General features: G+C 50.8%; 1 protein-coding gene and 1 long non-coding RNA gene across 2 annotated transcripts; one reads left to right on the top strand and one right to left on the bottom strand.

Annotated features, from left to right (window-relative positions):
* The first annotated feature begins 292 nt into the window (after positions 1-292).
* On the top strand, positions 293-5,449 carry UTP11 (UTP11 small subunit processome component). Its single transcript, XM_003212546.4, has 8 exons — positions 293-440; positions 535-596; positions 1,631-1,733; positions 1,980-2,093; positions 2,567-2,660; positions 2,968-3,098; positions 4,478-4,588; positions 5,172-5,449. Exons 1-8 carry the CDS (start codon positions 378-380, stop codon positions 5,253-5,255), a joined length of 762 nt encoding a protein of 253 aa, XP_003212594.1. The 5' UTR covers positions 293-377; the 3' UTR covers positions 5,256-5,449.
* Positions 5,450-12,195: 6,746 nt separating this feature from the next.
* LOC104914299 lies at positions 12,196-21,735 on the bottom strand. The gene is made up of 3 exons (XR_795946.3): positions 16,041-21,735; positions 15,777-15,882; positions 12,196-14,841 (listed from the first exon to the last, which is right to left on the bottom strand). It is a non-coding gene; the product is annotated as an uncharacterized LOC104914299 (long non-coding RNA).
* Positions 21,736-24,126: the final 2,391 nt, after the last annotated feature.

The raw sequence follows: 24,126 nt of genomic DNA, 5'->3' as shown, positions 1-24,126 counted from the left end.
GCGCTGCGGGGCCCTCATGGCGCACAACGGGAGCGGGAACGGCCTCTGCCCGGTGATGGGACGGAGAACTATGGGCCGGGGCTTAACGCAGAGGGCAACGACCGAGCCTCGGGACGGGGTCGGGCCCAGCCCCGCACCGCGGGCGGCGAAAGAGACGCGGGGAGAGCAAAGCGCACGAGCCGAGGGCGGCAGCAGAGCGCGGGATGAACGCCGCTGTCGCCATGGAGACGGCGTGATGACGTTGCGTCGACGTGATGACGCCGCGGCGACGTGACTACGCTGCGTCGACGTGGTGACGTCACGCACTCAGACCCCGCCCCTCGGCGCGGCGAGAGCGGAGCTTTGCACGCGGCTGTGCCGTGTCGCGCCCTGTCACGATGTCGGCCGCCTTCAGGAAAGCCGCCAAATCGAGGCAGCGGCAGCACCGCGAGCGGGCACAGGTGGGTGAGCGGCATCGGGGCTTCCCGGACGGATCGCGGGACCTCGGTGCGATTTCGGTCCTCCCTTCATCTTCTTCCCTGCCTGTCCCCGCAGCCCGCCTGCAGGAAGAAGCTGGGGTTGCTGGAGAAGAAGCAGGACTACCGGCTGCGGGCACAGTGAGTCGGGGAGCGGGGGATGCGGGTTAAACGGCTTTATCTCTGTGCTGCAGCTGTTGCAGAGGGTCCAGAGAACGGCTACGAAGATGGTCAGAGCTCTGGAGCACTTCCACTGTAAGGACAGGGGGCTGGAGCACCTCCCTTGTGAAGACAGGCTGAGGGAGCTGGGCTTGTTCAGCCCGGAGAAAAGGCGGCTGCGGGGTGACCTCATTGCAGCCTTTCAGTACCTAAAGGGAGCCTACAAACAGGAGGGGAATCAGGTCTTTGAAAGGAGAGATAACAGCAGGACAAAGGGAAATAGTTTGAAGTTGAGGGAGGGGAGATTGAGGTTGGATGTCAGGGGAAGTTCTTTACAGAGAGAGAGGTGAGGTGCTGGAACAGCTGCCCAGAGAGGCTGTGGATGCCCTGTTCATCCCTGGAGGTGTTCAAGGCCAAGTTGGATGGGGCCGTGGGCAGCCTGAGCTGGTATGAAATGTGGAGGTTGGTGGCCCTGCATGTGGCAGGGAGTTGGAGATTCATCGCCCTTGAGGTCCCTTCTAACCTGGGCCATTCTGTGACAGGCTGGGCTTGTTCCACCTGGAGAAGAGAAGGCTGTGGGGAGACCTCATTGCAGCCTCGCAGTATTTAAAAGGGGGGTTATAAAAAGGAAGGGAATCAGCTTTTAACTCGGGTAGGTAGTGATAGGACAAGGGGTGTGGTTTTAAGCTCGAGGAGGGAAGGTTTAGATTTGGTATCAGGGGGAAGTTCTTTACAGGGAGCCAAGAGAGGCTGTGGATGCTCCATCCCTGGGGGTGTTCAAGACCAGGTTGGATGGAGCCTTGGGTAGCCTGCTCTAGTACCAGATCTGAAGGTTGGTGGACCTGACTGTGGCTGGGTGTTGGAACTTGGTGATCCTTGGGGTCCTTTCCAGCCCATTCTATGATCCTTCAGACTGGGACCAAACTGAGCAGCCCAGCACATGGCAGCTCTGCATCACTGTGCTTCCTGTCAGGGAATGTGGGCTCAGGAGAACTCTGTGCTGCTCTTCCTCCCAGGGACTATCACAAAAAGCAAAATGCCCTCCGAGCGCTTCAGAAGAAAGCTCTGGACAAGAACCCTGATGAGTTCTACTTCAAAATGATCCGTACGCAGCTCAAGGTGAGAAAGCAGATTGCCTTAAAGTAAGATGACACTGCTGCACCGAGTCACACTTTTTTAAAGTTAGTTCATGTTTTTAATTTAAGAATTAGTAAATAAACCAACAGACTGGGCTTGGTGCCCATTGCAGTCTTTGAAGAAAACAAGATGTAACAGACAAAAAGGTTCTGCCTTTATTTAATTTAAATCAGAGCCCATAGTTCTCTGTACCAAGAACTGCATCTACACACTGCACTCTGTTTTTAGGATGGAGTTCATGTAATTAAGCAGCCAAAGGATGAAGTGACCCCTGAACAGATGAAACTGATGAAGACACAGGATCTTAAGTATGTGGAAATGAAAAGAGTGGCAGAAGCCAAGGTAATACACTTCATTTTCTCAGTGTTTCCCAGTTTGCCCAGAATTGTTCTGTTTACTTTAAAAAAAAAAAAAGAGTGGTATATACTGTGTCTACATTTAGTGATACCTGATTTGTATAATAGTGAAAATTAAAAATGAAAATGTCAGCAGAATTTTGTATATGGAACTACAGAAAGTTGCTAAAGACAATGCTGTACATCATCAGAAAGCACAGCATTTCTGATGATTTCTTTGCCTGCATTTCAGATGTTAAACACATACATGTCAATATTATTGGTACTGAAGTGGGTAACCTTGATTTGAAAAGGACTTGAAAATAGGACACAAACTGGATGCATTTTATAATATTAAAAAGAAAGGAAGAGTTCAGGTAGTCGTAAGCTCGAGGAACAAACAGGAATTCCCTTCAAAGAGGCACCGCTGCACCTTGTTAGAGATCTTGGGCAAAACTGCTTACCTGTCGTTTCCTGCAGAAAATCGAAAGGCTGAAGTCGGAGCTCCATCTGCTGGATGTTGAGGGGAAGCAGCCCAACAAGCACACGTTCTTTTTTGATACTAAGAAAGAAGGTAAGATGTAAATAGACTTTGCCAGACATATTTTCCCCCAGTTTGTTTCAGGCGGTGTAAAATCTCTAAGGCAGTATTGTGTTTGCTTTATGCTGCTACTATAAAAGAACATTTTGTTTCAGGAGCTCTGGAAATCTATTTTGATTACTTGAGAAGACCTCAGTTCTACAGGAGCTATTTAGCTGGGTCTCTCTCTGCTGCTGGCTGTACATAAGCTACATGTTTGGAAGGTTTGCTGAATGCTAGCCCAAGAAATCTGTGTGAGTTTATTCCTAAAATGTTTTTTGTTCTTTTTATAAATTTATAGTTCAAGAGTTTGATATTGCAACTCATCTGAATACTGTTCCAGAGCTGGTAGACAGAGTCTACAACCGACCAACCATTGAAACACTGCAGAAAGAGACACTGAAAGGAGCTACTGATCTTGCTCATTTAAAGGTAGTTTTTTTTCTTAATGCTTTACTTTTTTAATAGATATAATAAGCAGTGAGAAGCGTTCATTGGACCATTGTGTAGGTGAACAAAGTTGTTCTGTTATCTTGGAATTTTTCTCGGTGACACAAGGCTGTAGTGGATGTCATATAGTCATCACTTACCTGGAGATTGCAGTCAAATCTTCTGGACCAAAGTGGAGAACTTGTTTGGTTGTGTCTCAGTCCACTGGGGATGATAAACCAAGAGCTGTAAAGTTTGGGCCAGAAAGGAGTGGTACATACCTGATGAGGATGCTTCCTTGACTCCTGTTAAAAAAACAAAACAAAAACAAAAAAAAAAAAAACCTGCATCCCTGAACCTGAAGCAAATGTTTCTATTAAAGTCATTTGTAAAATGTATTTGTCTGTACTGTATTACCAACAGTAACAGTACTCTAGCAGAAGTAATAATTCTTCAGGGTGAATTACTTGCACAATCAACTTTGATTCTGATGTTTTAATATTACAGCACTCTGCCCTAGAAGTAGCTAAACTTGGCTTTAACAGTGGAAACACCTCTTAATTAGTTTAGATATTGGGCAGTTCTATAAGCTGAAACCAGTATGTGTAAGGTAAAAATAAACTTGTCTTAAACTGCCATGTGGTAAATTTGTAACCTGTTGTTTTCTGAACCAGATGTCAGATAACAAACACCCTCTGGTCTCTTCCATCTTGCCAGCTTTCTTGGTTTGGCTTGTCAGTAAAGCAGTTGAACAAGTTTTCTCTCTAAATGTCTGAGTCACATTGTAAGCAGGTTTGGATCTGTTCTCCTTAATTTAATTACTTCAATCACACCTGCTGTAACACCTTTTTTATGCTGGGAAAACCATCAGCTCCCGGTGGGTAAACATGACCAAACAAGTTGCATTTTGGGAGGCCTCTTTGCAGTGTTTGTGCACTTCAGGAATTGATCTCATTTATCCTGAGTGAAAAAGACATCTGTGAGTTTTCCCTTACGGAGTTGAATGTTCTTTTGCACTCCACATTGGAATTAAGAAGAGTTGTAAAACTGAAACTCTGACTGCTTACCAAATGATGTTCCACAGCATCACAGCTAGAAAACGTGTGGTGCTTTTTATTTGCTTTTTTTCTTTTTCCTATGGTTTAGATTTAGGAGATTAAAACAAGTATGAAGAATAAAAGACCTAACTGAAAAACCAGTCTGAAAAAAAATCAGGATATTAAACAGTTCTCTGGAATCCAACCACAATACTGAAGCAGCATTCTTTAATACGATTGAAATGTAAAAAATGTTTGTGAGGTCCAAGTGCCTCAGAATAGGTCAGCTGTGAACTGTAGTGTCTTGTTCCTCGTTCTTAGAAATGCTTCTTTTTTTCCTTCCAGAAATTAGACCAACAAAGGAAGAATCAGTACGACCTCCTGAAGCAGCGCATTGAGAGAGAAAAGAGCATGTTTGTTATTGCACAGAAAATCCAGACACGTAAAGATCTTTTGGTGAGAGCTCTAGCTGTTTCTCCGGAGCTGTTTTGTTAAGGTTGCTGGGTCTGGTTGTCTGTGTATCAGTTTCTTGTTTTGCCATGACTTATTTTTAGCAGTTACCTGGAAATGTCATCTTCTTTAATAAGGAGAAAGCAAGGGGATGATTCTGTGAAGCATTCAGATTGTGACATGACTAAATTTATGTCTGCTAATCCAACTTTATCACGTCAACAACAACAAAGACTCAACTCTTGACCACAGTCATCTTTAACACGTTGTCATCACCTCTCAAATACTAAAAACTAGTAGAGGAAAGGAAGCAGTTCTCTTGGTTCCAAGTTCTTAACCCAGTGACCAAAAAGAAGAAGTCTCTCAATTGGCATTTGCACTCACTGGTGCTTTTGAACAAAACAGATTTTCTGCCTGACAAACTAAGGACAGAAAGAGCAGATGGAAATGTAATTCCAATCTAAACAGTGGAAAGTGACCATTAGTGCTTTGTCATCCTCCAGGCAGGGACTTCATAATGTAAGGTTAAAAAAAAAACAAAACATGACAGCAGATAAAACTGTTACTCTTTTTTTCTTCCCTTCTCCAGGACAAAACTCATAAAGTAAAGGTGAAGAAGGAGACAACAAATGGCCCAGCTATTTACAAATTCAAGTTTCAGCGGAAGCGTTGATGGTTCCATTGAATAACCACTGCTACAGCCCTTGTTTAGAAAGAGATCCTTATGGTGAAGGATCTGTTTGCTTTTCATCACAGCCTAACACTTGGTTAAAACAAATTACCACGGGTCTGCAGTAGCCATAAATATATTTTATCTAATTAATTGATTAATAAATCAAAGAGTTTGTTCTCTTGGTATTTACAGTGGGAAGCCACAAGAGGTGCCTGTCTGTCCTAGTAATACACACCATAAACCATCCTTGTGAAGTCAAGGTCAGAATAAAGAGACTGGGAGATGCATGCAGCACACAAAGTAACAAATGCTGGAACAGTTTCTGTTTAAGATCTTGGACCATTGCAGTGCCTAAACCATCAGACTTCAGAGCAGTTCTTAGTTAAGTTTTCAAACAGGTTAAAGTTGAATCACGATCTTCCTAATGACCATTTTTGCCCCACATCCTTCTTATTTTCCTCTTCTGCTTTGTCTATCTGCACTTTGAAATCTGAGAGGTGAAAGATATCAGCTAAAGACAGCACCTGAGTTCTGCAATGCAGCCTTAGCAAAGACTTCTGGAATGGCACTGGAAGCAGAGGAATGCTTCACTCCATAGAACAGAGAAACACTTTCTGTAGCTGAGAAGAGCACAGATGTAGGTGTAGCTGTGCTTATTTTACCCTGTGCCTTACAACAGAGCAGTGCCCATGTAACCAAATTGCCAGCGCAACTAGCCAGTGTGAACAGAGAGGCAACGCTGAGATTCACTTACAAGGACAGGAGATCCAAAAACCAAATGTAGGACAAAAGTTTGTGCTGTTTATGTTATGCTGGTTGCAGCGTTGGTAGTTGGGAGGGGGTTTCAACTGAAAACAATGAAGACATATCACAGAGTGTCCTGGAGCAGTTCAGGCAAGTAGGAGAGCCTGGGCGTAAACATTCCTTTTCTTATCTCTTTGCTTGGAATACAGCTGCCAATAGTAAGCATATGCCTATGCCAAGATGGTTAAAAAAAAAGAAAGCTCTTCCCAAGCCCATCCCATTCAGTTTTCCCATATAGGCTCAAACACGACTCTTTTAGGTGCTGAAATGCAGCTTTGGCTGTTATTTCTGCCATTGCAAAAGTTCCAAATCTAGCAAGAGCCCCGCAATATTGGTTTTTCTCTGGGAAGCACGAAGGGAGGGGCTGTGCTTTGCCCTTAAAAGCAACTAAGACTTTTCCACGTGCAGCAAGAAGTTTTGCTAATTCTCCATTGATGGCGTAATGGAAATCTCCCATCGGACAACCAGGAAAAAATAAAACACGGGGAAAAACTCAACTCTCCTCTTCTTCCCGATAGGAAACGAGGTCGGGGCCGGCAGAGGGCGGCAGCAGCGCACGGCCAGGCTGCGGGGGGAGCAGCAGAACAGCCCTTCTCTGTTACTACAAAGGTTTCTTGGCTTCAAGGCTGCAGTAGGGGCAGGCTTTGCTTCTCTGGCAGAGATTTTTACTAAACGTGAGGATTTGAGCAGTGTAATTTCTGAACTTTGAAAGCTTCAGTTAGCAATACTCAGAGACGGATAAGAAGAGGGATGAAAAGCACGCTAGAAAAAAGCAAGCTGTAGGTGTCAGCTATATTTCTGTGTTTATATTCTTGTGTTGGAGAAGCACATCGAGGTCCCAGCACACTGGCTGGACTGAGATTTGTAAGAATAAATATTTTACCTACACTGAGAGTTGCTGAAGAGAGTGGGGAAGGCAGGAAAGAGGTGCTGCCTGGCAGGGGCTGAGAGCAACAACCTGAACAAGAGCCCACAAGCTGATGCTCCGAGTGCCTCTGAGCCCTTTGGTAGGTTGAGTGCTGCAGTGGGCACAAATGATCACTCCCTGGAAGACAGCCATTGCTCCCCAGTGAAGGGGTGAGATATTATGGGATGTAGCGGGTAGCTGCAAGGCTTTGAACCGTCAGTGCTGCTCACCTACCTAAGGTGGGTGCCATAACAACAGCTCTCCTGGTGCTGCCCTCAGCCTGCACACAGGTGTTAGGAGCTTTTGGTGGAGACAACAGCTCTGTGCTCTCTGTACAGGGCACACAGAGCAAAAGCTGTACTTATTCTCAGCTACTTTCTGCTGGGACACCAGGGAAGTCTCACCAAAGGGAAACAGGTCATTCAGACTTAAGCAAGATGAACTCCCACTGGGATGGATGAAAGAGCTGCTCAGATGCAGAAGGGCAGCAGGGAGCCTTACAGACAGGACGGAGAAGCTGCTCCTTCAGCCAAGAAAGATAAAGGCAATACAAGCGCCTTGGGAAGGAAGTAGCATGTATGTGCTGATGGCAGAGAGAAGAGCTGTCACCAACAAAAGCGCACACAAGCTGCCCAGGAACAAATCTGGGCTGGAAATCAAGTTTTCTAGGAGATTCTGGAAAAGCCTCTTGATAAAAGAGATTGAAGCAAAAACATCCTTTGTGATGAGGGTTGCAGGACAGCTGTGCATGCCAGCAGGCAGCCCCATCCCTGCAAGGAACCAATCCCCTCCCTGCAGCTCATCCCCCAGACCTCACCCTTGTTGATGCCTCAAGCCCTCACCCCATGCAGTGAAATCCTTCTGCAAGAGCCTGGGGAGAGCCAACCCCAGACATGAACCCACTGCCCACCCAACCACAGTGGGAGATCTGAAGGGCCCCACTGATGGGATCCCCATAGGACCAGGACCGCCTGCAGCAATTTTCTGCCTGCAATAATTACAGTATCAAAAGGCTGAACCAACAGGTTCTTTAGCAAGGAGATTTCCTGCAGCTTGCAAGATACAAATATCCAAATACCCCACAGATTCAGCTCGGGTTTCAGGTGACTCAGAGTAATATTGTGCTATTTAATAATTTCATGTAATTCCTTGTTCAAGCTGAAGAACTCAATTGGTAATGGCTGTCTATAAAAGTTAATAGCAGGCTACATTAAAACACTTGTAGGATTATCTCTAGGCAACTGTAACGGTTTGTTAGCAGCAGGAGGGCCACCACCGACCTTTCAGCTTTAAGAACTGCTTTCTGCATACCTCATCTTTGGGTTCTAAACTGGCCTGGAGGGCAGAACAGTGGGACACTTTGCCCCACTCAGAACCAGAAGCCAGCATGCCCAAGGGCTGCTGATGGGTCTGCAGCAGTCACAGTGCTCAGATCCTGATGCTCCCATGCTCTGTGTGCTATCAGCAAGGAGATCCCACCCCAGCACCCACCAGTCAGTGCAGCATCACCTACCTCATGCCCAGGTATTGGGGGGGCTCTGCTCCAGGTGCTGATGTCCCAGTGCTCCCCACGGCAGCGATGTGGGGACACAGCCACCCCCAAAGCTCATTGTCCTCCTGTGGGGTTCAGCCAAGGTGAGCAGCCCAAGGGCACTGAGGAGAGAAGGGTGGCAGAGCTCCTCGCTGCTCAGCACAGCAGGGAGTTGAAAGAGCAGGATGTAAATCAGGAGGCACTAATTGCTGCTCTGCACAGCTGGCCTCCAGCTCTACTCCACAGGCTCCCAGCCCACCAGGACACGACTGCTCCTCCCCCCAGGTCTGAGCATTGCCCCAACACCTGCGTACATTTCCCCCCTCCCCCAGACATCACTCCTATCCAATTCAATTCAAATTCAATTACAGAGGGTTTTGGCCAAATAAATACCTGCTATCCCTCTGCTGAGAGATGAGCATCATCAGAGCAGGCCCAGTTGAAAACAGCAAATATTTGCTGGATTTCTATCCCAGCAGCTTTTGGTGCCTCGAGAGCAGGGAAGTGAGCTCTGAGGAAGAAGCACATTATTTGGTGAAAGCATATTCCCAGACATCCCTGGCTTGGCATACCAAAGACTGAAACAGTAAGTTAGTGCATATAGATCATCATTTACTGAAGCACAAGCCCTGGTGCACCTTTCTAGGGAAGCTCTAATTTATTATGCATTGTCATTAGCTGCAGCAGGGCCTTCATTAGAGCTAGAGTTAAGGTCTGTTTTGGCTGCCTCATCAGCATCAGTGAACTGCGTCCCTGCGAGGTTTGATACAATTTAATTAACCTAATTAAAAGCTCTGATTGCAGAGATGATTGGGGTAGAGCCAGCAGCAACTGCATATTTATAACGAGCTGGAAGGTGTGGGACTGGAGCCAAATGATATGCATCTCTAATGAGCTGGTGCTATTGAAGTGTGGATTTGGAACACTAACATTTATTTTTGGCAACAATGGCCAGTTTATCTTCATGATAGAAGTGATCACAGCTTGATCTCATGTAGCAGGGAGCTCAGCACTGCTCTCCCTGGGCCTCTGCAGCTGAGAAGAGGAGAGACCCCCACTGGCACCCCCAGCCCAGTGCGCTGCAGGCTGCCCCTTGGTGTGCACACAATCCTGAGCATGGTCTGGCACCCCTGGTAAGCCAGCTGGGAGAGCCTGAGCCCCATATAGCAAACTGTCTGCTGTAGCAACCCATGGCAGGGGCTCGCAGGTTTGGCTGATAGGGCTGGCAAATACCAACACCTGGCTTTGCTCTACCCAGTGCCACGGGAAGGGATGTGAACATCTTTTCTTCTCCTGTTTTAAGGACAGAGATGGGAATTCCTGCATCTCTGAGCTGCCTCGCTGCCCTGGTGCACCTCTGGGTGTCCTGGTGGGGGTCACCCTGTGGGTGGCACCCACGGTGATTGTGGGCATTGCTGCTGAGCCAGCCAGTGGCCTGCCCTGCAAGGAGGGACTGCCCCTGTACTCCCAGCCCTGCCTGTCCCTGCCATGGGGTCAGGGCGTGAGGGAGGTGGGTGACAGCAGCAGGACATTCCTCCACTCGGAAAACTTGATCCGCATTAATTGTGCTGAAAGGAGCCCTTCTGATAACGAGTACGGAATGGAAGCGTAGATAATACTCATCTCTGAGTGCCATTAATCTTTAAAACTGGAACAATAAGTGAAAACACTGTGGGGCATATGAAGCAAGGTGTGATTCACATCTGCTCCTCCGCGGCCGCCGCCTGATTTATTGGCGCGGGGCGACTTTTCCTGCGCGGTTTCAACAGAACCTCGTTACATAACACTGCTCACTGTTTGCTCACCTCCATCAATCACAGCTTCTCTTTTGACCCCCTCTCCCCACCCAGTGCAGGAGCACCCAGGAGTCCATGAGCCCAGCACGGAGCTCAGCCCTCCCCAGTGCACCTCACACCGCCGAAGCCTTCTCTCAATGATAGGATGAGTTTCCTGTGCTCCCCACATCTCCTGCCCCCGGTCGTGCCACATCCATCTTCCTGTTTGATGCCTTGCATTCTCAAGCAGCTCTCTCTGGGATTCGCTTTCTTTTATTGAAATGGTGGGTTTGCTGCAGTGACCTTTCTGCTGGCTCCGAGGGGAGGTGGGCAGCAGCAGTCCCAGGATGGCGCTGACCTGTGGCTTTGAACGAGTTCAAAGCGTTGCTTCCCTCTGCCTTTTGGCCATAGCCCTCAGTAGAGCCCTCAGACAGATTTTCTCCCCCCATGCCTGAAAAGACATCACCAGAGACATTTCCCCTTGCAGCCTCTTTAATATTTACGCTGACTTTGTGAGTGGATAATATATTCCATTTTCTTTAGCCCTCTGAAAGCTGGCATTCCTCCTTGCAGTGCAGTTGGAGTTAGCGTTGTGTAGAGGGCTGGAGCCATCCGGGGGATGCAAGTGGTCCTGGACCACAGCTGTTGTCTGCATCTCATCCCATGAAACTGTCCTGGGACAGCTCTGACATGGTCCTGCCCAGTCCTCATCCCCTCTGCAGAGATGCTCCCTGAAACTGTGCTCTGAGATTCTCCACTCTGAGCTGCAGTGATGGCAGAGAAGTGCAGAGGGAACGATACCACCGGTAAAATCATGACACAGAAGGACCTCTCCAGTCTTTGCCATTTTCACTTGGGCATAAAACATCCTTCCTGGCCTGGTGAACACCCAAACTCCAGCCAGGAACATCAGATGTGGGCTACAGGGTGCCGTGCGTGTCCTATGCCTGGCTCCATGTAGCGTGGAAAGCCTGCAGGCAAGGTGCAACATCCTGCCCCAACAAATGCCACCAGGCCAAGTCTCACTGGGACAAAAACCCACCCTCATTTCCGGAGAGGACAGAACAGAGCTCCAAAGCAGCAGCTGTGGTTACAGCTGTGATCACAGGCGTAGGGCAGAGCTCTTTGCTTCCTTGCAGAGGTGCTGTGGGAGAGGACAGGTCCAGCCCAGGTGTTCCCACTGGGGACATGGATCTGGCCTGAGGTGGCCCTTAGGTGCCCAGTGTGTGACGGACACGATGAGGCACACAGCTGCACGGGGGTCACATTTTTTCAGCCCCGTGTTGCCCCAGCAAACAAATGTCCCAGGATGCAGACAATAATGTTTTTATGAGCCTCTAAATTCTAGCCTCAAACGCTCTTTGTAGTGGACTAATAGCCAACACGTGGCCCTTCGTCTCATGCTGAACTTTTGTGGTCCTGCAGGGGAAGAAAAGGCCCTGGTGAGCATTTACACTGAGCACTTTGTTCTCACAGATTTGTAGAGCAGAGAGAATAATGTATTGAGACTCTCAGCCCGTGCCAGTTTGGCTTCATTTGTCCTTCTGAACTTGCCCTGAGAGATAATGTTTCCTTCTAATCTGCTGCCGTCCACCTACAGCAGGGACCCAGTGAATAATTCCTCCAAACAAGCCTTTATTCTTAAGGCTCTATCTGGCCCTAACCCTCTCTCCCCCTTACAGAGTAATTGTTGTGTTCATTACATGATAATGGCCCGAGCTGTATTCCAGCCCACACTTGCCATGGCCACACAAACAAGGTTCAGGCTGCTCTGCTCTCAGGATAATGCTGCTCATTTGGCATTATTTGAAGGAATGTGCCAGGCATCCAGCAGCAGGCATGTTGCCTTGTCCTGCGTCAGCGCCGCCGTCAGATGCAGCGCATTGCGCTCCCGCGAGAACCCAACACATCCTCCAAGAGCTGGGGCTTTATTTTCCTGTACATGATAATAAATGGCTGTTGTACCCCTATGGGAAGGAGGCACAAGGAAGAGGAAACACGGCTCAGAAGTCTCCAATGGAACAAATCTTTTCTGCTCAGGTACTTTCATCGCCTTTTCACAATGATATTTTAATAAGCCTACGGAAGCTTCACAAAATTGCCCTCTCCGTCTATAGGAGATGGGGAGCTCCTAGGGATGAGTGATGCACACAGCATGTGCAGCAGGAGACCATCAGCCTGCTGCCCAGGAAGGCACTCTGCCACTGGTGCACCTCGGAGCACATGTGGGTGTCAGGAGTGCAGGGATGGATGCTAGCTCTGTGCAGCTCTGGTCAGTGCTTGCCAAGGTGGGGGGGGTCCTGTCCAGGCAAAAATCCCTGGGGTGCAGCTTCATGCACACACATACATCAGAACACGCAGGTATGTGATATTTGCAGTCATGCTCAAGATTTCCTGCATTACAAAGCAATGGTGAAAAAAGCCCAGAAAGGCACTGGCAGAAGCTGGATGTCCTCAGCTCGTCCTGCAGCCCCTGCAAACCCCCTCCTCCCCAAACACGGCCACTGTCCCATCCCCAGGGTGAGATCCTGCCACCGCCCCGCGTGGGACAGCCTGTTCCCAGGGTGCTCCAAAAACCTGAGCGGAATCAGCAGTGTCCTTTGTGCATCTCGGGGCTGGGCTGCTGCCAAATTCCTCTGCACCCACTGCTCCATTCCATGCGTCAATCATTTCTTGGCAACACGAGAAGAGTCGGGAGGCAACTTCAGACAATTTGGTTGTTTTCATTTAAAGGTGAAAAATACACGGTGCACAAGCAGGGGCTGCTCTGCCTGCAAAGCAAGCAAGGCAGCTGAACCTTCCTGCTACAAAAGGAAAAGCAGCAGCAGGAGGCAGAGCTGGGTGTTTTGGGAGCCTGCAGCATCCCAGTGCCGACTGGCAGTGCTGGCAGTGGGGCCCTTGGGAACAGAACAGGAAAGTCTGGGTGACTCAGAGCTCCCTGGCATGGGCACAGTGGTTCCAGGTGAGCACAGCCAGGGATGTGCTCCTGGGCAGAGACCTGGAGCAGTGGATTAAGGCTGGTAGCACCCATGGAGGTCTAAGGAGGTGCGGGGCACGGCCACCAGCAACAGGTGCATAGGAGGTGAGAGCAGAAGCTGCAGATATTGCTGCTCCAAAAAGGCAAGAGGAACGGACATGAGAACAGAGGTACTTAATGGTCCAGCTGTGCCTGCAGCCCTGCATGGCCAGTGCCCAGACCCCAGCACTGCAGGTGGGCTCAGCAAGTGAACGGCCCCAGGACATCGCGCTCTGCCCTGGGGTCAGGAGCACCAGTTGGGGTCAGCAAACTGCCCCACGGCTTTCCCAGGCCTGAATGCTCCCCATGGCTCTCTGCCTTATTCCTTCCCTTCGCCTCTTCCTCTTGCACAATCACTTTGATCTGCACTGCGGGGGATCACTGTGAAAAATTCACGTTCCATGGACGCTGAGCAGCAGCACTCCTGCAACCCCCAGGGACCCTTCTGCGTGAGACGGAAGCACAACTCCTCGCACGTTGGATCAGGATGGGCTGGGAGTGGTGCCTGCGTGGTGCAGCTGATGGGGAAGCTGTGACCGTGTCCTACCCATCCCAGAGCACCAGGAGGGCGCAGACTGGGAACCATCCTCTCTCTGTGCCGCCAGGCATTGGGAGGGAAGGGAAGGGATGCAGCCCGGGGCCGGCACAGCAGGAAGTCAGGCTTGCCGAGCTGGGTGTGGAGCATGTGAGGATGCTTGTCTGGGCTCCCGGAGCATTTTCCAAACACTTTAATTACAGTGATTTATAAGGCAAAAGTGTGGGGGCGAGAGCTTGGGAAAGGCATTAGCAGGTTTGTTCCGAGGCTCTAATCAGGGGAAGGTGATGTGGAGTGGTGGGGGGAGGCTGCAGAAGCTCTCTGGATGCCAGGGGTGTGCTCACAGCATCCCTGAGACCTCAGTGCAGGATGTGCTCTGGTGGGGACCAGCAGCAGGAGCATCACCAGCACCCAGTGCCCATCCTCTGCATTGCAGAAGCCCCCTTCTCTTGAGACTCCATCACATTACATGTGTCCACTTCCACGTGCACACACAAACACCCCATTCCTGCAGCTTTCTGACCTCAGAACCAACAGCTCCCAGAGCCACGCAGAGTGCTATGGGGCAGCAGCTCTTATTTTAAACCTCCATCCCCCCAGCCTGGTTCGCTCCAAGGAGACTGTCACTCCTCCAGCACCCCGATTACACCGGAGGAAGCAAGAGAAACATCAGGCTGCTGTCCTGGCTGGTGGCACAGCACAGAGCCCAGCCCCAGGCGAACCATGGGGACGCAGAGCACTGGGCTGGCGGCTCTGACCCCGAGCTGCCACCGGACACGGCCCCAGCGGGGTGGCCAGAGCCCATGTCACCCCTGCTGCATTCCTGCTCCTTGGCCTGCTTTGTGATAAATAACCTTTTCCTGTCCTTTTTGACACTGATGTTTATTGATGGTTGAGATTCCTCGCAGCGCCGCACATCCCGCGGCCGTGGAGCCGGCTCTGCTCAGCCAGGCTGCCCGCAGCCCCTCTAACACGTTGTGCCCAGATGTGTCGGGGTGGCCGTTGGCATCATCTCCCACTGAAACACACCACAAGGGACAGGGTAAAAAAGAGATTCCTTTAAATAAACCCACCCCTCCCTCCCAAAGCAGAGCCATCTCTGCAGGCAGTGCTGAGCATCCCCAGCTGGGCAGAGCGCTGCTGCTGTTGGGCAAAATCCCAATGGCAAAGGGTCCACCCTCAGCCCCAGAGCAGGGTTGCAAACGTCCTCAGGATGCCCCGTGGTCACAGCAGACAGCAGTTGTAGGCCAGGGCAGCTGGAGCACATCTGCACCAAACCCACACTGTGTTGGGTGCACACCGCCCTGCCCCACCCGGGCAGGATTTGCTGATTAAGGGATAAGTAATCACTCTCCAACCCAAAGCTCACGTTATCACTTAATTGAATGCAATTGATTGAGAAGCTAAAAGCAGCCCTGGCTTAGAGTGTTGCAGATGGTGCCTGGGAGTAGGGCAGCACGCTGAACCCTTAAAAGCATTGGCATCAAGGGCAGACGCAGACTTGCTCTCCTAAACTGTCTCACATGTCATTATTATGAACGGGAACCAGCAGCAGCAGGGCAGCTCCAGGGGAACATTACTTATCGTGCCTGAAGCCTGCACAAACAACCTCTTATTCTTGCCCCTTCTGCCCCCGGTGGGCGGGGTGTGCTCCCACGGAGAGTTCAAGGGAAGGAAGTGTGCATCTGCAGGGCCATGTGGGGGCAGCCGGCTCTGAAGTGCTCTGAGCTGGAGCCCAGAGCACGGGCATGGAGCCCGGGAGCCCTGCTGCCCCAGCACCAGGGAGATGTGGGATCAGCCCCCATCACAGCCGGCCCCAGCGAGGGAAGGGACAGATGCTGGGCTCCTCGAAGCACGGGGAGTTGGGATGCTGCACTGCAAGCAGCGCCTCTGCTTGCGCAAATGAATGAGCATGCACTGAGCAGGGTGGCAGAACACTACAGGACATCTCACCTGATGTTGCTTTCACCACTGCTGCCCAGGCATGCTCAGCTTTTGCTCACCTTGTGCTCATCTTTCCCCTTTGGTTGTGTTTTTCATGCAGTCGGTGCTAGCAGCTCTGCAGAAGGAGGTGCATACTTTATTAACTCAGCTACTTTCTTCCCCGCTAATTAAAATCAAACTACAGCTGATGCACGCTGCATACTTTGCAGCTATAAAGCAACCTGCTTTCCTGCTCTGCTCTGTGAAACCTCCATCAGAAGCAATTTTATCTACCTGCTGAGCTGAGCACGGTGCGGCCCTGTGGAAGTGGAGGCGTCCAAGGATGCATCTGACCAGAGCCCTCTGAACCCAAAGCTCCAGGCTTCAAGTCTGAGCCAGGTTGGGGTCAGGCAGTCTGCGAGGAAGAGCATCAGCACAGCATCCACACAGCTCATCGTGCTGCAGACGAGCCAAGGAACAGAACGAGCCTCTCCATACTGAGCCTGGGGAGAGGGGGGGGCCCTGGTAACCTCCACTCCACATCCCCGAATGAAGCCATTGCATGGGGATTTTCTTCCTTAGGAAGGGATGGAGTTTCTGCAAAAAGCTGAGACTTTCCCCTCGTGTTGGTGCTGGCAGACGCCTTGTTGGAAGCAATACATCATCAATGGAAGGTACCTAATGATATATTGCCCTAATACATCACCATAGCAACAGGGCTCTAATAATGTATTATTCTAATGCGTTACCCAAGCACGCGTTCGTCCTGATGATGTATGGCCGGGATCGCCGTGCTCCGCCAAGTCCAGATGCAGTGCAGCTCCCCTGGGTGCCATATGCTGTCCTATAGCAGTGCCACCACCACGTGGATACACCGAGCTGGGGGTTCAGGGAGGGACACCTCTCATGGGAATGGGAGCTGCTGGGCGCTGGTGTCATCCTGCACAGTGAGGCACAGCAGCGTATCTGGAAATACCGCAGAGCTTTCTCCCACCCCTGGATGGAGGTAGAGATGGGCAGTGCTCACCTGGACTGCCACTGATGCATCCCCAGAGCGACAGCACAGTGCTCACACAGCTGCCATGTGTTCCATCCTGGCACTTGGGGAGTTCAGGGGGGAGATGCCGGCAGCTGTGTGCTCCTCCAGCTCCATCCAAGGTAGCGCGGCCTTGGGCTCGCTCCTTCACAAGGAAAATGCCAGCTGGAATTCTCCTGCCACCCCTCACAGGGACAGCATTGTTCCCAATTCACACTATCTTTTTGACCATTCAAATGCCATTCATTCAGTCACCCCGATGCGTAGGACAGTTATCCGAAATGTTTTCCCAAACAGCGTAGTGACTATAGAGCAACAATTCATGGAATTGCTCAGGGACATCTGCACAGAGCAGGGCTGAATGCGCTCTGTGTGGAGCCTGGATTCCGCTGCCATGGCTGAATGAAGGGCAGGAGGAACTGCTTCAGCAGTGCCATTCCACACTGAGCTCCTAGCAGAGCCATCTGACCAACACAGGGAAAGCTGCATAGTGTTCCCTCTGCTCTGCTCGCTGTGCAGGGACTGCAGGCAAAGCCCTCACAGAAGCCCCTGGAGAGTGAAAGCTAATTAGCAGCTTAACGCTAATTACAGCTGCAGCTTATTTTGTCCTCGGTCATAAAAGGAGCAGCAGCGCTGCCTGCAGCGATTGGACTAAGGATGCTCTGGGGATCCAGAGAGCATCGTGCAGGGCTGTGTGTCCCCATGGATGGGGCAGCACTGCAGTGTCCCTACCAGCCCCACGGATGGGAAGCAGAAGGGAAAATATGGCCTGAGAGCAGCGAGGGGACAACGTGCTCCAAGGTGCTGTCCCACACAGTGTGAGGCAGATGTGGGGTCAGCCCAAAGCCAGACTAGGACACGGGGACAGCATTGGAATGGGCACTTTGGGAAGCTCAGATCTGGGGTGCCCTGAGCATCCCACCCAGGAGCCATCTCACCCAGCACAGCCCAGCAGCATCCCTGTCACATCACCTGGTCAGCACACGGCTTGGGGTGGCTCATGGCCATTCCCTGCTGCTGGGGGTGCAGGAGTCCTCCCTGTGCCATGGAGCTCCTGCACAGCCTCCAGCATTTCAGGGGGACGGCAGTGACAAATTGCAGAGTCTGCAGCACGGAAAAAGGGAAACAGAGGAACCAAAGGGGAAATGATTGCGTTATCGATAGAGCTTCCAGGAGCTGATGGATGAGGACACCCAAATGACTGTTTAAGGTTTCAGGAGAAGCCTTCCAAATGGCACGGTGAGGGCAAAGCTGGTATTAACTGTAGCTCCTGAGAGAGTCCCGCAGAGATGTGCCCTCACTGTGCTGCACTGCAGGCAGGAGACATTCCCCTTGTCCTCATGGGGTCGGGAACAACCCCTAGAGATACACACAGTGACACACAGCTTGGTGGGACCCTTCCAAATTTCCGAGATTTTCACCACCTGAATCCTCTCTGAATGGTTTCCAGAGTCACCAGAATTAAAAATAGAGAACATCATAGAACATCACCTTCTAATCTGGGAGGCTGGGTTTACAGAGCATCAGCCAGCCCTGTTCTAAGGAAAGGGGAATACCCCCCAAGCACAGCAGGAGGGGCAGCCACAGCCCCACAGTGCCATATGTTGGGCATAGCCCTGAAAGCCAGCAGGCAGCTCCGTGCTGGGATCTGGCACAACTCCAGGCTGAGGTTCCAAGGGAGAATTTGTAGATCGAACGTTAATGAATATTATTGCTGTTATCTGGAAAGGCTGTGCTGACTTCACTCTGCTGCCAATTGCAAATGGTGATTATTTTTTTCCCCTCCCTTGTAACTGATAGCAATTCCAGCACAGCTGATGATTCAGGAGAAGCAACCAAAGGTGGATGGGAACAGGTGACCCTCATCACACCCAGCTCTGACACTTCCAGCAACGCCCTGAGATCTTCATTGCCTGGATCCTATCTGCCTTTCCTCTTGCAAACTCATCGTGCCCCATAACCACCCCCAACCCCGCAAAGGAGCATCAAAAGGGTTTCTAACTGCATAAATCACGCTGTAGCTCTGTGGAGAAAGAGGCGGGCAGGGACTGCTATGAAAGCAGAACTGCCATGAAGCCATGGCCAGTGCATGGGATGGGGGTCTGCTGGTGGAGCCTCCTGGGGGAGCAGCAGGGAGGAAGGGTGCTGCAGGCACCCCAAAGGGAGCCCCATCCTCCCCCCTCTGCAGCATCCCACCGTGATTTATGTGGCACTCGTGCAATTGATGTGCTTTGTGCCTGGGGACAGCTAAATGGTAGCTCTGTCATTAGTTTAAGCAGAGGTTAAAGGTGATCAATAACAAGGGTTTCATGCCCAATTGATCACCCCTTGCTATTTATTTCTAGCTTTTGCTTACCATCCCGTGCTGCTTTTAGAAATAGTAATTAAAGACATAACAAGCGTTCTGCTAAGCGGAATATCAAGCACCACTGCTATCGATCCCATTCTCTCCCTCTCGGTGCTGTTGCCCTGTGTCCATCCCTGGCATCAGCTGGGAGCTGCAGGCACTGGGATGGGCTGCATTCCCCCATGGAGTTGGTCCAGCCACCAGGTCCCTGCAGCACCCAAATGCAGCCCCACGCTGCACCCCAGCACCCAAATATAGTATCCAGAGGTGATCTGCGGAGGGGAGCTGAGCACACGGGATCTGCTATCTGCACTGGAAAGAAACAGCTGAGCTTGTAACGCAGCATTGGATCAGCAAAAGCAACTCGGTGATGTTGGAAAGGGTTTTGGGTCGTGTGATTCTGGTGGGTTTCTGGGATGCAGCTGACAGACCTGGTGAGGCGATGCTGTGCTGTGGGATAGGATTGCTGCTGGGCCCTGGGTGAAGCAGAGCGTGGTGCTGTGCAGCCAGAACAGCCCCATAACCTGAAGGAGCAATGGAACGAGAGCCAACGATGGGATGCTTCCAGAGCTGGGAAACTCATTTCTTCAGCTCACAAAGTTCTCACTGGAAAAAGTAAATTGCACCCTGCTGCTGAGAGTCAGTGAAGTCATGTTCGGAAAACAAAATGCTAAGAGTCCTTCTACCAGGAGCAAAGCCCCTTTGTGCTGCAATGCCCATGAACGAGAACACAGCTCTCCCACCTACCTCTGCTCCACATGGGGCAGAAGGGACCGAGGGGACCCAGCGCTGCGGCCACCTGAAGTGGATGCAGGAGATGCTCCCTGGGAGGGCAGCAGGATTCCTCGGCGCAGCACTGTGCAGTCATTCCAGCTCTGCTCTGTGATAATGTTTAAAGAAAGACAAAGCAGAAATCCTCCACTCCACAGGAATGCAAAGCCCCAGCAGCTTCCCCTGCTCTTCAGCCCTCGAGCACTCAGGGGAGCTCACTTTTGTGACTTAACATTTATGACACCGTAGAGATTAACATCACCAGAAAATAGCATTTCTTCTTGTCTGCAAGGAAGCAAGCAGAAGAACCAGGAGTAAAGCCCTGCAGCTCCAGTGTGGTCTAGAGGAAAATGTGCTGCTGTCACCACCGTACCACTATCAGCATGGCAGTTCCCAGTCTGAAAAGCCATCACCTGTCCCTACCTCGGTTTGTCTTAAAATTAACCTTCACCGTTTTCAAACTAGGCATATATGCAATTAAAGACAGCTCATGCAGTGGCCAGACTCTGTGAAACCGATGTGTTTGCAGCAAATGTGAGAAGAACAACTCCGCTCTGATCTCCCGGAGTTTTGGCCAGCTGCAGATTTACAGCTCAGCATCATCTGAAAGCTGAGAGGCACAACACACAGAGCTACAGGTGAAGGAAAACCACTGGATGAATTTCCATACAAAGAAATATGCAAAGAAATGAAGGAGGGAACGGGCTGCAAAGCTTCAGCCCCCGGCAGACCTCCCTGAGCACAGGGATGGAGCAGCCAGACTGCAAACACCACAGAAAGACGCTGCACTGTGTGAGCATCGACTGCTGTCCTTTTTGGCCTTGTGGGGAATAAAAGCAAAGAGAGCCAGGGGTAAGAAGCAGGCAGGTGATCAGGAATGGGCTGATGTGCTCCGAAAAGAGCAACAACGAGGAAAAATTAATAAAAGCACTTTGAAAGTTTGGCCCAGACAGCACTCCCATGTACATCAGGGCTTAACAACCCTTCCCTGCACAGCCAGAAGTGACACTCAGCCCAACCAACAGCAGCAGCGTGGCAGTGGGTAGTAGGAGATACAACAAGCTCTGTGCCACTGCATCTCCACCCGCCTTTGCAGCCCCCACCTCCCACTGCCAGGAGACATTTAGTCCTAATTAAAAGGAAGGGAAACTTTCACGGATGAGTTTATTACAGGGACCCCAAAAGCAGATGCCTGCTGCAGGCGTGCTGTGTGCATCACTGCAGCGGGTGAGAGCTGCATGCAGCAGCAATGGGAGCGACGCCGAGCGCCCCAGCTCTGCAGAGCTCTGTGGGGTTTGCACGAAGGACTTCACGAGCTCTGCGTTTCCCACTTAGACACACACACACACACATAAAACAGGGGATGCTGAGCAGCTCCAGCCAAACAACAGCAGCACTGGCACTCAATTAAAACACATGCAAACAACGGCGGCGTTAGCACAGAATTAAAATATCTGCTCAACCGGACGGTGCTGAATGTCCTTACAGGAGAGCAAGGCTGGGAATGGCAAGGTGCTAACAGCAATGCTCCCAACTTCCATGCAAATCGATGACTGTTTCTGCTGCTGTGCTTGGCAGCAAAGGGCTGCGGGCACAGCAGGTGCTGGGCAGGGATCAGGGTGAGCACAAGAACAGGCTCTGCTGGAAGGATGAAGGGACACAGCACCAGTGGCTCCATGTAAGCCTGCCTGGAGAGGCACACTGCTGCAGGACAAGCACACCTCGGTGCTCTCCCACTGGCAGCAGTCATGTTCTAAGGTAGAAAATCTCAGAAATGAGTTGGATATTGGCACTACACAGCCTTATCCCAAGCACAGAGAAAGCTGAGCAGCACCCCTCCGCCTTCATCTACTAAAAAATAAAAATAATTTGGAAAAAAAACCAACAACAACAACAAAAAAAAACCGATGGCTTGCTGAATATTGCTCACCTTACAGAAAGGAGCAATTTTCCTCTGATTGCCAACAGCCAGCATGAAACAGAACAGCACACAGACAGTGCCCCGTTCCGCACACCAAGAGCTCCATGCCAGCGTGGACAGGGCAGCGCTGTGCTCAGAGCTCCAGGGTGCACAGAATTCCTCCCTTCCCATATCTGCACTCCATGCACTGAATGTTCCGCTGCATTTGTTGGCATTTCTACATCTGCTTCTCCTTCATGCACCAACTCCATCCCGCACCCCTGCGCCGAACTCTGATACAACCACAGCAGCTCACGCTCCCACTTGAGGGGAAAAAAAGCAAACAAACAAATGGAAGAAGTCAAACAAAACAAAAAAGTAACCATGCCTGCAGTAATCGCCATTTAATCCCTGACCAAGAAAACAACAAAACCTCAGCCAGGCGACCCTGGGGGGGGGGAGGGGGTGGCATTGCTTTGCAACATAGCTGAGTGCTGCAGAAATCAGAAGCACGGAGCAGGGTTTCTCTTCGCACAGGAGGGCTCACACAGCTCACACAGCAGCGCTGCCGGCGCCTGATCCGAGCTGACACCGCACAACCCAGGGCCGTGCGCCCTCCCAGCGCATCTCATCCATTACAGCAATGCAATGTGAGCGTTGCCCCTTCCTCCCCAACTCCGGGGTTGCTTGCCAGCCGCGCTGCCTCGGAGGGCAGGAGATGCTGCAGTCGCTCCCGGTGTGGGAAAGCGGCGCAGTTAAAAGTGCTCAGTGCAAACAAGAGTTGCTTTTTAAAGAAGTAAGAAAAAAAAAACAAACCTCTGCTTTCGTCGGTTCGTTTCCCCTTTTGTTTCCTCCTCCCTGAGAGCCCTGAGGAAGGCAGCAGAGCTGCAGCGGAGCACAATGGTACGTGTGTGCGAGAGGCACAAAAGAACAGAGAGGAGAGAGTGCGGAGTTGATAATAAATTTAAATTCCTCTATGACACATTGAGTCAAACTCCTGTTTCCAAGAATTTATCATTATACTCCTCCACTTTTTACTTTAAAGCATACGATCTGAACAGCCTCGTATTTCCTCATTTCTAAACTGCAGCGTGCATTCAGCAAATACAGAACAATTCAGTAAATACAGCAAAACTTCTGGAATTCAGGACTTTACTGCCCCACCATTCTGTGCTTTTAGATCAAGTCATGCCTGCAAGAGCATGAAGGCACCTCAGCCCTTATCACACCTGAAAACACACAGCCCCACACCTGAGCCCCCTAAATGCTCTCTATTTGGGGGAAGCCAACACTGAGCCCCCTAAATGCTCTCCATTTGGGGGAAGCCAACACTGCCCCGCACTGCAGCACTCCCAGCCCAGCAACACACTGGGAGCCGTTCCAATGTGCAGCAAAAGCACCTCACCAAGTGACTTTATTTTAAAGTCTCAGAAAACCACTTGCTGGAATTTGGGATGAGCAACGCCGTGATATTTTTCTATCTGCTAACATAGAGTGCCTACACGGAAGTGTTGGGGATGGGGTAATTTATAATGTGAATATTGCCAATATTGTGGTGTTGCTTTGGGAAGCACGGCACGCATACGCGCCCCAAAGGCGCAACAAAAAAAAAATAAATCAAGCTGCAATAAATGCAAGAGTTTTCACGTGTGAGTTCCCAAGCATAAGTTATATTTTACATATTAAAAAAAAACATATCTGAATTTACCTGCAGGGCTACCCCCAGAATATGTCTTCTTTATCCCTAGAAAATCCCATCTGAAGCTGCTGGTTCGTGGGATGGAATTGGTGCCCGAACTCCAGCAGTGCCATGCTAGGAGCTGAAACCACGGGAAGTTCTCTGCCAAATTAAAAGGAAATTGGATGCTTTACCCCCAGCTCTCAACCGCACATCCGAGCAGTGGATCTGAGCAGTGCAGGCACACATGGCACAGTTCCCTCTGCATAAAACACCGCTGGACCCAAAGGACACGCAGTGGCCGCCGCAGTCCCGGCGGTGCTGAAAGAGAAGAGCGTTAGGAGATGGGGGTCGGTCCCTCTACACAGCACGGCAGAACTCAGTTTGCAGCCTTCCTTGCGGCAACCGCGACCCATCGGGGCACGAAGCCGTGAGAACTGGGGACAGAGGAACACCTCGGAGCGAAGAAAAAGAACAAAACAAGAAAAAATCACAACAACGCGGCGTCTCGAGCTCTGCTCACGGACGTCTGTTATCCCTGCGAGAAGCGGAGAGTTTTCTTTCCTAATCGCGCTGCAAAGCAGAAGTTCGGCGCAGCGTAACGAACTCGCGGCACAGCGGGACGCTCCTTCGGCGCTCCGGAGCGCG

Source organism: Meleagris gallopavo, chromosome 25 (genome assembly GCF_000146605.3).
Source record: "Meleagris gallopavo isolate NT-WF06-2002-E0010 breed Aviagen turkey brand Nicholas breeding stock chromosome 25, Turkey_5.1, whole genome shotgun sequence".
Classification (NCBI taxonomy): domain Eukaryota; kingdom Metazoa; phylum Chordata; class Aves; order Galliformes; family Phasianidae; genus Meleagris; species Meleagris gallopavo.
This window is presented reverse-complemented; position numbering and strand designations above follow the sequence as displayed.